General features: G+C 34.7%; 1 protein-coding gene across 1 annotated transcript in view; it reads left to right on the top strand.

Annotated features, from left to right (window-relative positions):
- The window catches only part of TDRD9 (tudor domain containing 9), a 61,917-nt gene that overhangs the window by 30,160 nt on the left and 18,630 nt on the right, over positions 1-13,127 (top strand). Inside the window, exons 8-20 of the mRNA XM_088539628.1 lie at positions 825-925; positions 2,555-2,613; positions 3,734-3,788; positions 3,942-4,026; positions 4,631-4,688; positions 5,124-5,228; positions 6,376-6,473; positions 6,890-7,021; positions 7,700-7,862; positions 7,947-8,010; positions 8,164-8,227; positions 9,402-9,446; positions 10,414-10,467. Coding sequence (XP_088395754.1) covers positions 825-925; positions 2,555-2,613; positions 3,734-3,788; positions 3,942-4,026; positions 4,631-4,688; positions 5,124-5,228; positions 6,376-6,473; positions 6,890-7,021; positions 7,700-7,862; positions 7,947-8,010; positions 8,164-8,227; positions 9,402-9,446; positions 10,414-10,467 — 1,083 coding nt within the window. The remainder of the gene's footprint in view (positions 1-824; positions 926-2,554; positions 2,614-3,733; positions 3,789-3,941; positions 4,027-4,630; positions 4,689-5,123; positions 5,229-6,375; positions 6,474-6,889; positions 7,022-7,699; positions 7,863-7,946; positions 8,011-8,163; positions 8,228-9,401; positions 9,447-10,413; positions 10,468-13,127) is intronic.

The following is a 13,127-nucleotide window of genomic DNA, read 5'->3' as shown; positions in this document are numbered from 1 at the left end:
CCTTCTGGCTGTCATTTTTCTTTTAGATGAATGTATCTGTATGTATGGATGTGCCTATGTCCTCAGCGACTGTAGAGGAAGAACACTGATGCGTTAGTTTCTTGGGGAAATTTTGAGCGACTTGAACTGTTAATTTTAGTATAAAACCAGATAAAATATTTCACTCTGAGAGAAGAACCTCACAGGGAAGCAAGGGGAGAAGTGCGGTTTGATAATAGAAATTCAGTGAATTTCTATAAATTATAGAAAGTCACTGGACAGTGACTAAGTCTTTTTTTTTTTTTTTTTTTTCTTTGCCCTGGTGGCTTGTGTGGGTTCTTAACTATTAAAGCCCAAGACAGATTCATTTAGTGATGAAACTAACACGCAATTATATTGTGTACAACACAACTGTAGTTCTTCAACAGAGTATGACTTAAACCAAAGGGCCGTTAAAACTCTTGTGAAAAAGTGCATATACAGCACATAGGTAACGTGCTTTATACAAATTTCTCTACTTATCTTCCTCCTCCCATGGGTTAGGCTTAGTTGCGCATCCTCACTAGTTCAGGGTAAAGGAAGTCTGGCAAATGCTAGGAAATCGAGCATGGACTCATACCTATCTTAAGAAAATACATATCAGAGGCATTTTGGCATTAAGATCACAGAACACTTGAAGAAAAACTTCTCTTTAAAGGTAATGAATATTTTCAGATTATAGTAAATTATTTCTTCATACTGAAATCATTTTATTTGAAAAGCAGTTGAGGAGTCTACTCATGTACATAATCAGGAGTCTGTTAGCCTCTTTTATGATGTTAACCTCATTTTTTCCCTCCATGCAGATTCCTCAAATAACAGAGGAACCAATGATAGTAAAGGAAATGTATGATGTTGCGGTGTCTTTGATTCAGTCATTTGATGAGTTGGAAATGAAGAGCAAAAGGTAAGATAAAGTTCAAGATTATGACTAGGGAATGTGTGGCTCTTCAGGAAAATGGCTTTCTAATTAATGAACAGAATTTGTGGTTCTTAGTGGTGTACTTCTGTCAGACAGACTTCTGACAGACAGACTTATATCTGTCTTTCATTTTATATAAAACAGTTTTCTACTGAGGTTAATCATGTTCAGGCTCCTTTGAAGTTTTGCAGAATTTCCTACATTCTTCAAATAAATTTTATACTCTTGAGTGCAAGTGGCCATTAAAGCCAGCTGTGTCATCTGGAAGCTTCAGGCTCTGTGCTGCAGACTAGAGTTGATGTTATTCATATGAAGAACAAAAGCAGACTAACCTATTCTCTATTTTGAACTAAAACATATATTAAGCCATAACAAAGCCTGAAAGTGTAAAAAGGTACATTAACAGGACATTGAGCTGATACTTTCCTTTAGCCTTTAGATAAATACAAATCTTCATTTTTTTGTAAATGGCTTCTTGTTATCTAGGCACATGATGAAGCAGCTACTACAGCTTCAGTCTAATGCTGAGCGGGTGTTTGAAGTTAGGGATGTTTTTGATCCCATAAATCATAATATATATGTGTGTATGTATACGTGTGTGTTTATATATATGCTGAAGAAATAGTTTGGTTATGTAAGGTTATGTTTTTCAAACTCAGCATTAGTTTAGCTTGTGAAATTTTAAGCATTCCTTAAGCCAAAATATGCTGAAGTAAAAAACACTGAAGTAAAATTGTCAATGAAAGTAATGCTAATATAAATTTTGCGCTAACATTTTATGAGCGCTCTTTTCTGATATTTTTGAATATTTTCCATAATGTTTTATTGTAGTTCTGAATAGATAAAAATAAACTTGGTATAAAATCTTATACCAATGAGATACCTTTTATAAGCAAGTATGAAGGTGTCAGCGTTTCAGCCTTAAAATCTAAAAAGGCTATTGGGGAAGATCATTTGTTATGTTCCATTGAAAATTATACTTCCTGTTCTTTACACAGCTTGAGATTAAAGACTTTAATGATATATGAAAATATCTTCATCAGTATGGAATAATTAGTACTAAATGCAAGAGTTTTGTGTTATGAGTCAAAAGACTAAAAATCACTAACTAACTAACACTAAACTAACTGAAGATAAGTTCTCTATAAGTTTATTTGTTAATATCCACCTGCAGCTCTTGATAGTTACAGATTTTCTAGTAGGCTGGGCCTTTAGAAGTATCACCAGATGTCTTTTACAAAGTGTCGGTATGTTATATATAATTGAAAAATGACCAATTTATACATAATTCTGCAGTGTAATGCAGTGCAATGTATTTAATATTTTTGATAATGAAATGTAATTTTGATGAATTTTAAAGGTAAATAAGAATATTTGTTTTGACATAATTTTGAAGACAAAAGCAAATCTAATGATATGTGTCCAGTTTTTACGTGTATGTATACTGAAAAATGAGTTTGTGAATAATATGTTGAATTCCGCTTCAGGAAGCTTGAATAATACATGTTGCAGGATATATATAATTCTGATTGCGTTCCAAGATAAAATATCTTGGAGTAATAAAACAAAGCAGGCTGAGGTTGTAGAACTAATGAAATTGCGTCCTCTTATTAGAGAGAACAAAACCTTGGATCTTATGTCAGACCGTGGCAGCGTGCTAGTATTTTTACCAGGTGAGTAACAGGGACTGTGAATGTAAAGTTGCTAAAGTAGGGTATTTTAATAATCGAGTTACAGTAATAAATTAATTGTACTTCAGTCGTAGTTACTCCAAGTGGATTGAATTGCTCAGTCACTTCCCCTCATTTTTTGGTTTTAGTTTTTCTGCCTGGCCTGGGTAACTATCTCTGCGTTCTACAATTTCATTTCCCAGCCAACCTCATGTCAGCATCATGTTCTGTTTCTTTTTCTTTGTTTCTGGTTTCTTGCATTCTAGCCTTGTCCCCTTCTTCATCTTAATTTAGCTCCATTTTTTTTCTAGCCCATCACATATACTTCCTTTCTTTGAATTCTGGACTAAGTTATCTTCCTTTCTTATCTTTCCTGAAGAAGAATTGCTCTTTATTTTTGCATTGTCTAAGGAACACAAGAGCTTTCAGTTCAAGGTGCTCAAACTGTATTTAAACTGACTGAAAACTGAAATATTCCTGTATTACAGCTACAGGATTATCTCCTTTTTAATATCAGTCAGAGGTAGGCTGCTGTTGGACAGATTTTGAGGGGAATACAGGTTTTGAAACTGAACAAGTCTGCATCAGAAACACACTAGGTTTCTCCAAAAGGTTTATACCTATGCAGATATTTGGGAAGACAGCAAGGAGACATGTAATAGGAATATTTCCTCTGACAGCCTTGGGCAAAGCATGGGTACTAGTACTTCTCAAGGAAAAGCCAGACATGGCTAAAATTCTTTTCTTAGTCCTGTCCTTGGGAACTTTTGCATTATTTTAGCTGAAATGTACGAATTTGGCCTAAAATGGACATCCAGCTTGCAGGGAGCATTGTCCCCTGTAAGGAACAGAAACTGGTGGGAGGGACTGGCGGGTGGCCTTTATATCTGATACTGCTACTTTATCTTAGTAAGTGTGAATTCACACAAAATGAGCGTTTTAAAACCTTTATGAATGATTCATTGAGCGACTCATTATTACGTGTTTTCTCTGCCTTTATAGTGATATATGAAAGGGGGGGGATAATGTAAGTGAGGTAAGAATTTATGTAGAAATAAGAACTGCTTTTAGAATTGCTAGAGTAATCATTACAAAGGAAAAAAAAATGGTTACTTTTTCCTAGGTTTGACTGAAATAAACTACATGCATGCGTGTCTCACACATACATTTAACAAAAGGTAAGTTAGATTTCATGTATTTGTTCAGTTGAACTTGAACATGGATCATTCAGCTATATAAGGTCTTAGTATCAAAGGTGATTTAGCATAGAGATATACACTAAGCAAAAAAATATAGGAAGAATTCATATTTCACTGATGCATTTTATTTAGGTTGCAAGTGTACCCACTCCACTCAACTGTGACATTGGAGGAACAGAATGATGTATTTTTGTCTCCAGTTCCTGGCTATAGAAAGGTAAATATTGTTGAATTATTTGTTACCTTCTTTGGTAAGCATGTAAAACCCTTGTTAAGAACAGTGCAACTCAAATCAGTTTATGAAGGTTAAACTCTTCTTCCCCCCCTCCCCGCCCTCCAAATGTGAAGTGGTTGACTTTATTGTCAAGTTGTTGTGGTAACTGCTGTTTAGAACTCAAGAGAAGGGCAATAAAAGGAGGTTATCCTTAAATTATTGTGTGACAGACTTTTCTTTTTTTTGGCCTTCAAAATATCTTATGCATACTGATTCTTGCACCTGTGTGGCACTGAATTTTGCTGATGACACAGAGTTGTTCTTTGCATTTTACTTAGCATTTTTGGTTTGTCATGGCTAGTATTGTGGTATTTTACTATTACATAAATTTACTATTTGCATTTTTCTATGTTGTCGTATACACTACAAATTTATTACAAGTTTTCAATATTAGAAAAAAAGTAGAACTTTGTATCTGTTGGGATCTATGGGGAGAACAGAAGCATTGTATTCTTTGTGCTTCATAGCAAATTGGGTTTTTTTATGTAGAAACTTATTAAACTTTTAAATTAAAAATATTTTTCCTCTCTCTTGCTTTGGAACACAGATTATTCTGTCTACAAATATAGCTGAAAGTTCTCTAACAGTTCCTGATGTTAAATATGGTAAGCCTTCTGAATAGAAGTTTGATTGTTTTCATCAAATTTTCAGTGGGACATGCTGGAGGAGCATGTAACAAATAACTTAATCTCTTTGTTCAAATTATAAGTGTATTTTAAAGTGATTTCATCAGATGAGTTATATTCAGGTATAGAATATACAAATGCATAAACATCTGCCTCTTTTAATGCTTGTCACCCAATCTACCCTGACTTTTTCTTGTGATAATGCTGCAATCTATTTGCAGATCTGTAACTATTAGAATATTTTAGGTCTAATAAGTAACACATCTGGTGTTATCTAGCATTCTTTGTTGCTTTTTGAATACTTTAAACTTTTTTCTATAATAAGTACTAGTTTTTTCTATTTTTACTAGATGGCAGTGAAGTAAGTTCTTCAAAGTAGTAAGTTAATACTTTGTTTTTTTATTTTAATTACAGTGATAGATTTTTGTTTAACTAGAACTTTGGTTTGTGATGAAGACACTAATTATCAAAGTTTGAGACTTTGCTGGGCATCTAAAACGAATTGTAATCAAAGAAAAGGTAAGATGGCATTATCTAATGGCAAGGAATTTTAAATGCTACGCTTGAAGAATTACATACTATGATTTTGTTAATTCAGTAACTTTTTTGTCAGTAATAATATATATATATTTCCAAAAACTCAAATCTATACCATTTCAGGCAATTCAAATGTTATTAAACAAATATGCCTGAGTATTTTATCTTGTTCAAGTATTCTGCCAGGGCATTATTATGTATTTCTAATTTAAACATAATAATATTTACAGATCGTAAAGCTTACAGGGATGCTATGTTACTCAATAATGCTTAACCATATTTTTGGATATAAAAATGTCCTCTTTATTGAGATATTATGAGAACCTTGTACAATTAGGGCCTCCCTATAATTTCTATATGGGTTGCACTCAGGGTAAGAAACAATAACCAGTCAATATATAACAAATAACAATATTTTATAAAAGAGGAAACTTGAACTCCTCCACTGGGATATCTCACTGAATTGAGTCACTTGTAGCTCACTGAAGTTGTGATTTGGATTTCTGGAGATGAGCTTTCTTATTAGTGCATTTTCCTGTAAATCATGTTTTGTAAATTTTTTTTTTTTTTTTTTGCTGTTCATAGTGTTGTCTTACAAGTTCTTTATATAGAAGCGTTTGCTAGCTTTGGTATCAGGCAGAAAATCCGAGTATACTCATTGTGTAAAGAAAAACAAATGGAAAGCACATCTACTCTGTGTTAATTCTCAGTTTGCGAGTATGCCCAGACTTCTGTTGTTTGACACATTTATCCATACCAGCTTGGGTTTGGTAGGACTCTTTCACTTTCCTAATTTTGAAGAATTGTATTGTAGAGCAGGATTTGTCAGCATAAAGGTGGATTCTGGTTTCAGGTTGTTTACGTGGAAGAGGTATGGGAGTGAAATGTGTAGTTTTTAGAGCTGCCATCAGGCAAATCTGATTCTTGTGTAGGAAAGCAGAGAGATCACGTCTTCACTGCTGCAAAAGAGCAAATTATACTGCTGAGCCTGCAATATCAGCTTTCCTTGGCTGCTCAGCTGTCTGAAAGTTTGTGGGTGGATGTTTCGTTTAAAAAAAAAAACAAGCAAACAAAAAAACCCTGAAACTGTCAGTTTATAAACTGTCCAAATTTGCTCTTTTATGTAAAGGTCGTGCAGGACGTGTTTCCAAAGGATACTGTTATAGACTTATACACAAGGACTTCTGGACAAACTATATTCCAGAAAAGCCGGTACCCGAGATATTGGTAAGAATTTTGGAGATCTTAACTTCTTTTAATCTACGTGTTAATATTAGAGATTATTTTAAGAAGATACTAGTTCTACTTTATCTTTCCTGAAGGCAATCTGTGATTCGATTAGTTACTGTTAATTCTACTGCTGAGTAGATTTCAGATTAAGCTGGTTAAATAATTGAATGACTGTGAATATGAAGACCACTGAACACTTCTTTTTGTTGTAGAAAATGCATTACAGCAAAATATTGTGTGGCTTTAGGGTTTAGCAGCCTGCTCAAACAAAAACTAATCTTAGTGAATGAATGAGAAATTAATCTCAGGTTTTATTAAATTTAATTTAGCATTGACTCAGTTAACTTTAACTCACTTGCTTCAAGTCCTGCTTTCTGTGCAGGAAAGTAACAGTAGCGCTGTCTTCCCTTTAGCGTTGTCCTTTGGGAACCACAATCTTAAAAATAAAAATGCTTGACATGGGGGAACCAAAAGCCTTGTTGGCAACAGCTCTTTCTCCACCCAGCGTAGGGGACATTGAACGTACCGTACTTCAGCTGAAAGAGGTATGCATCATTTAATGTTGCTAAAATCAAGGTAACTACAATATATTACAGAAGGGTTTTTCTGGATTTATAAAGTAATAGTAACCTTAGTTGGAACCGAAAGTAAGAATTATGCCTAGAGAACCTCTTCTCGTGTTTGACTCTTACTTGGTTACCATCATCTTCAGCATAATTTCTGAAGTTACTTCAGCAAAAGAAGATTATACTCTCATCACAGCAGATTAGTGGAGAAACAATTCTGTTGGTAAACAGCATCTATAGTGAGAAAAAATAGAAAAAAGTAAGAGTCTGAGTTCTGTAAGTGTAAATATTTCTGGTGATCACACACTTCCAACTTAGGATATGTTAGAACCAACCTATATATAGCCAACCTGAACATTAGCTTTTGGACCCACAAAAGGAAGTCAGTGACTTGGCTTGCTGAATGGGTTTGAACACTAATTACATTAAACTTCTTTAGTGTGTGTAAGCAACTGTATTTAGATGCAGTGGCTTCCTTTTTATATAGTATTTCTAGCATTATTTTCCATTCTACCAGGCTTTTAGAATTAAGAACACCAACTTGATTAGGATTTTGGTGTTTGAGATAGTTGTTTCTTGTCTTGTTTGCTTGCAGACTGTTCTTAGATTTACGTGATCAATTCACACAAGTCAATAACTTGATTTTATTTTTTGTAGTTAGGAGCACTCACAACTTGTGTGCAAACAGAAGAAAATCCCCATGATGGTGAGCTGACTTTTTTAGGAAGGGTATTGGCACACTTGCCAGTGGATCAGCATCTTGGAAAGCTGATAGTCCTTGGTCATGTGTTTGGGTGCTTAGAAGAATGCCTTATTATAGGTAAGTGAGAGGAAAAAAATGTATGAATGTTTCTATAAAGACAAATAAGTTGCAGTTTTTCATTTCTGTTGGTTTGTTCTGTAGCGGCAGCACTCTCCTTGCGGACTTTTTTCGCGGTGCCTTTCAGACAGCATATTGATGGTTACAGGTATTATTGGCTCCTCAAGATGTTTTATGTCTTCCTGTCTATGTCTGGGGGAAAAGGGCTAAGCTGATCACTAAGCATCTTTTTCTTTTTTTTCTTTTTTTTTTCTTTTTTTAATGTCATCAGTTGCTGATAAATCTTCATTTGTATTGCCAGGAACAAACTGTTTTTTGCTGGGAATAGCAAGAGTGACTGTATTGCGCTTGTGAATGCGTTCAAGGTACCTCTCTTCTGGCTGATCTTCCAGTGAAATCTGATAAACCACAACAGAACTCCTTACATTTGCAGGATCAATGTGACATTTTTGCTTTTAGATTGTTAAAAACTTTTGATGTTATTACTCCTAGCTACTCTAGTAATGCTCTCTATGGACTATCTCCTATTTCATACGTATTACTGTATAATACTGCTACTACTACTTCGAGCCAGCTTTTACTGGTGAAGGAGCTGCACAACATTGCACCAAAGTAAGGCTGTAAGAAAAATTGGGTGAAAGCAGGTTGCATCACTCGGTTCCCTACTTCTTGAAAATGCCTTTAGCTTTTGAGATATTTCTTCTGATTCTATGTAGTTGTTAAACAGAGTAAAGAAAGAGAGGCTGTGGTCTTGGTCTCCAGCTTGCTAGAAGGAGCAGCAGATTTGGAACAAGAAATAAGTAGCTCAGGTTCCCTTCCCTTCCATAAAGGAGCTGCTTTAGATGGTGCAGCAGATAAAGGGAGGGCCCAGCCTTCGTCGTTAACTCTTACAGAATTAAGTTACTGGAGCAATAACCTGAGACTGTCAAGAAGTTTGTCATTTAACATATCTGTTGTCTATGTCATAGTGAGGATCCTACTACAGCTGTTACAAATCTTGTGTGAGACCAATGTCTTCTGCTTTGTAAAATGTGTGTGTACTGTGTCTTCCTGTGCTTCTTTTAATCTTCTGGATCTCTCTGTGTACCAGAACAAAACTCAGGACAGCTGACTACTTGTGCCCCTTTTCAACATGAATGATTGTAGCTAGACCCTAATACAAAAATACAAGAAAGGGGTAAAGAGATAGGAACATCTCCCCCCTTGCAGGTTTTCAAAACTCAACTAGACAAGATGGATCACATTGCTGAGAGTCAAGCTGGCGCTGCTGTGAATGTGGTATTAGACTTGATCTTAAGAAGTCTCTTCCAGCCAAAATTACTTTATGATTCAGCTCTCCATATATTCCGTTTTTAAAATTTCTTGTAATCTATGGTGCCTTAAGGGTATTTCTGCATTTTTACATTAATATTTTTTAAAATGATCTTCAGTGTACATTTGGAAAATACTCAGTTGCTGTGAATGTCACATTAATTTGTTGTAATAATTATTAATGAAACATTACATTTATGCCTGAATTTTAATTCACTTCTTTCTTAGGCGTGGCAGATTTGCAGACAAAAAGGAGAACTGAGACATCCCAAGGTTGGTTAGTTTTTTTCTCTTTCGTTTCATTCAAAGTTTAGTGACTCCAGTATTGGTGTGTTATATTCTTACTACAGCAATTTGAGCTAGCAATCTTACCTGCAATAGTTGGGATTTTTCATAAGTAAATAGTAGCATAGGCTTTGAGGGAATTTCCTGAATCTTTGAATCCAGCATCAAGTATTCAAAGGTAACCTTTTATATAGTCCCTTTGATAGACGGACCATCCAATTTTCCAAAGGGAAATGAAGCTGAAGTTGAAAGAGAATAATGTTTTCTTTATAGGTGAATCTTCCTTAAAGAGTCAGAAAGGAAGACTTCAAAAGGGTAGTTTAAAAAAATGACAGTGAGTGAGACCAGGTAAAAATAAGAACATTGAGTCATACTTACAACCTGAAAGATTCAAGTTCTATATGTGATCAGTCTCCCCCCCAAAAAAAAGTAAAACCAGTGGTTTATGCACAGAAATAACTTCCTGCAGTCTTTTTGGACTGGTATATTTAAGAGCATTTTTGATTTCCCTGCAGCTGTTTGATCCCAATATGTTTTATGAGCACCTGTGTGACCTGTGCCTAGTATATGCTGAAGTTTTAGTGAGTAACCAAGATTACCAGCATGTAGGCTCTGTCAAAATTGTGTTTTCACCTAAAGAAAGTCTTGTAAAGAAAGTGTCATGTAGTACCTGCCTTGAATGGGTCCTAGAGTAGCAGCATGGAGGAGTTGTATCTGTTGGTTTATATGAAACATTTACAGCTGACTTCATGTTAAGCTAAGTGTAGTTTATTAGTCAAATTTATAGCTCTATCTTTTTTTATACATGTTGAGCTATTGGATGCATAAAAATCTGTGAAATGAAATCCTTCTCTCGCAGTATGTGATTACAATTATGTCCATCCAGAAGAACTTGAGGATTTTTTAGCAGTAGGGAAAGCAGTACATAACATCAGCATTTTCATTTTACTTTCAGGAAGAGCTTGATTGGGGTCGATCAAATTATATTCAGATCAAGAGAGTCAGAGAGGTGAGCTGAAAGAGATGGGGGGTGTGTGTGTGTGGTGTGTTTGTTTTTTTTTGTTTTGTTTTTGTTTTTTTTTTTTTGTATAAGCGGAAGGACTTTGCTTTGTTACCAGATGCCAGCATCTTGGATGAACCTCCTGCTTGTGTGTGTATGTATATGTATTTTTATCTTCTAAACAATTCATTTCCACTATTATTTACTAATTATTTACTCATTATGCAAGTTCCTCAAATATACTGTTTGTGCTGAGACTGTTTTACATATTTTTTCTATTGTTACTTTTTTTGGTGAAATAGGTCAATTTAAAGCAAATATAAGTACAATTATATTGTAAGTACAGAAATGAAATACGTGTTTTGCTAGGGTTCCTGCAGCAGTTAATGAAAACTGCACTACAAAGTACTTCAAGCCAAATGTGATATGTGGAGAAAAGAAATAATTAAAACTCCTGAATAACTGTGGTTGGCAGAGCATGCCTTTGCCGATCTATATTTGCTAGTAGCAAGGTTGCTAATTAAACAGTTTCTTTATTCCTCAGAAAAATATTTCAGCATGATTTCAGTGTGTCATTATAATGGCATGAGCCCTGTGGAAACTGGGTTCAAAAAGTGCAGAAGAGAAGGAAAGCTTTTATAGTTGGGGACAGTCTGGGAGAAAAAAAAATGGCATTAGATTTTTAGCTTGTGTACCTCTTAGGGTTTCTTTGAAACAGCTTAATACTGCTATTTTATGCAGCAGAAAATTAGAAGGTTACTGATTATATTCTTAAGTTAAATCAGAGGGCTTGTATTGCATGAAAAAATGTGTCATATAAATGTACAAACTTACTGAAAGACACTTTAGCATGTGATGAATAAGAGGTACATAAATTGAAGATTGCACAACTTGTTTTATGTGCATTAAGTGTAATGATTTTTTTTCCAACTGTGGAAGTAGGCATCATTTCTTTTCCAATAAGAGTTCTGCTTGCCTTATTGCTCAACAGTGACTTGTGCTCACTGAATGAATTGCGACTCCTCGATACATTTTGTGGTGGAGGGGTTTTTAGCAGGTGTGTGCCTGCTTGTTTGTTTTGTGGTATTTGTGTAGTTACTGGGCTTGGGCCTCACAACCACCTACATTATCCAGGTTTGCTCTGATTGTTGTTTTCTGAGGGATTTACCAATATACTACTAGTCTGCTTTGGAACATGATCAATTTCATCTTTTTTTTTTTTGTCTCCTTCTAAAGTGTCTCTTTAGCATATGGAGAACAGACATAGAGATCAAGATCAAAAGGAACATAAGTACTTTCATTTAGTACATGTTTCATTTTCTAGTTGACTTGAAATGCATCTGAAAATGTGTAACACCTTTCTGGCATCAGCTCTTTCAAGTTTAAGACTGTAGACTTGAAAAATTTACAGCTGAGTGATCACCTTGATGACTTGGAATCAAATGAGTTGCTTAGTGTCACCTAAGAACTTTGATGCAAGAATGAAATCTAGCAGTGCAAGGTGCCCTGCAAGTGTCATTACAGGAAATAAAGCCACATTCTTCATGTAACTGAAAAGAAGGTCTTGAAATTGAATATGCTTAACCTTCTTCTGTTAGCTTTTTAACAATTAGAGCTGTCTGTAATTGAAGCTGCTTTAGTACAGTCCTGGGCATTTTGAAATGAGAAGAACTACTGAACAGACAAGAAAAATAAAACCGTATACAAAGGAGTAAAGTATTGTAAAGAAATTGTATACTGGAAAAAAAGTTACTGTCAGGGAAGGTTAAGTGTTTCATAAGATAAATGTTGTAACATTCATTACATAAATTACATATATAATTATGATATCAAGGAGAAAAGTTGAGAAGAGAAAATCCTAAAGCTGAAGCATTGGTCTTGTATGATAGCCTACTGGGTAGATTATGTTCTTTGGCCAACTTTGGATAATTCTAGAAGAGATTCTGTGTGATTTAATAGCTCAGAAATTTAGAGTGGACAACAACATTAACATGAATACATTTATGAATACTTTTTCTTTAAGACTTAAAAATGAAATAATTTTTTTTTAAAAAAAAAAAAAGTTTTTTCACATACCAACTTTACAGTCCTTGGCATGAAAATGGGCTTGCAGGCCTGACAGGTCTGAGACAGCCGTCCTGACTGGTTTCCAGTCCTGGTAGTTGTCATATGAAGAATATAACAGGGTATCTTAAAATTGCCAACAGTGGAATAGAAAATGTGGAATGGAGCACTGGAGCAGTTTAGAGAACAAGGCTGTGTGTCTGTTTTGTAGATCGTTTACTCCAAAATCAACTGGGTTAAAGGCATTAAATGAGAACCAGTTTATAGAAGCTTCTTGGTAATAATTTGTATTGCAAGCTCAATAGAGTATGTTCTCAGACTCATTTTAAGTACCTAAGGCTGTCTGCTAAATTTACTGTCCACTGTATGGTTACTGCTATACTTAGGTGCAGATATCCAGTTTGGTGTTAGCCTGTTTCTGCCTTTTAAAAATATGTAAATGTAACTGTTCTATTGTGAATCAGTAAATAGCCATGTCAAAGGTAATTTCAGTTCCACCTTTTTCTGTTTTTTTTTTTTTTTTTTTTTTTTAATTCAGTATCATATATGCACAAGAGGGCTTTATAACTGCAGAATTCTATATTAAATAGAATTCAAAGAAGAGT

This window comes from Tinamus guttatus, unplaced genomic scaffold, assembly GCF_059628265.1.
Source record: "Tinamus guttatus ecotype Peru unplaced genomic scaffold, ASM5962826v1 Tinamus_guttatus_pri_ptg000048l, whole genome shotgun sequence".
In the NCBI taxonomy this organism is placed as follows: domain Eukaryota; kingdom Metazoa; phylum Chordata; class Aves; order Tinamiformes; family Tinamidae; genus Tinamus; species Tinamus guttatus.
Note: the sequence above shows the minus strand (reverse complement) of the source record. Positions and strands in the feature narration are given on the sequence as shown.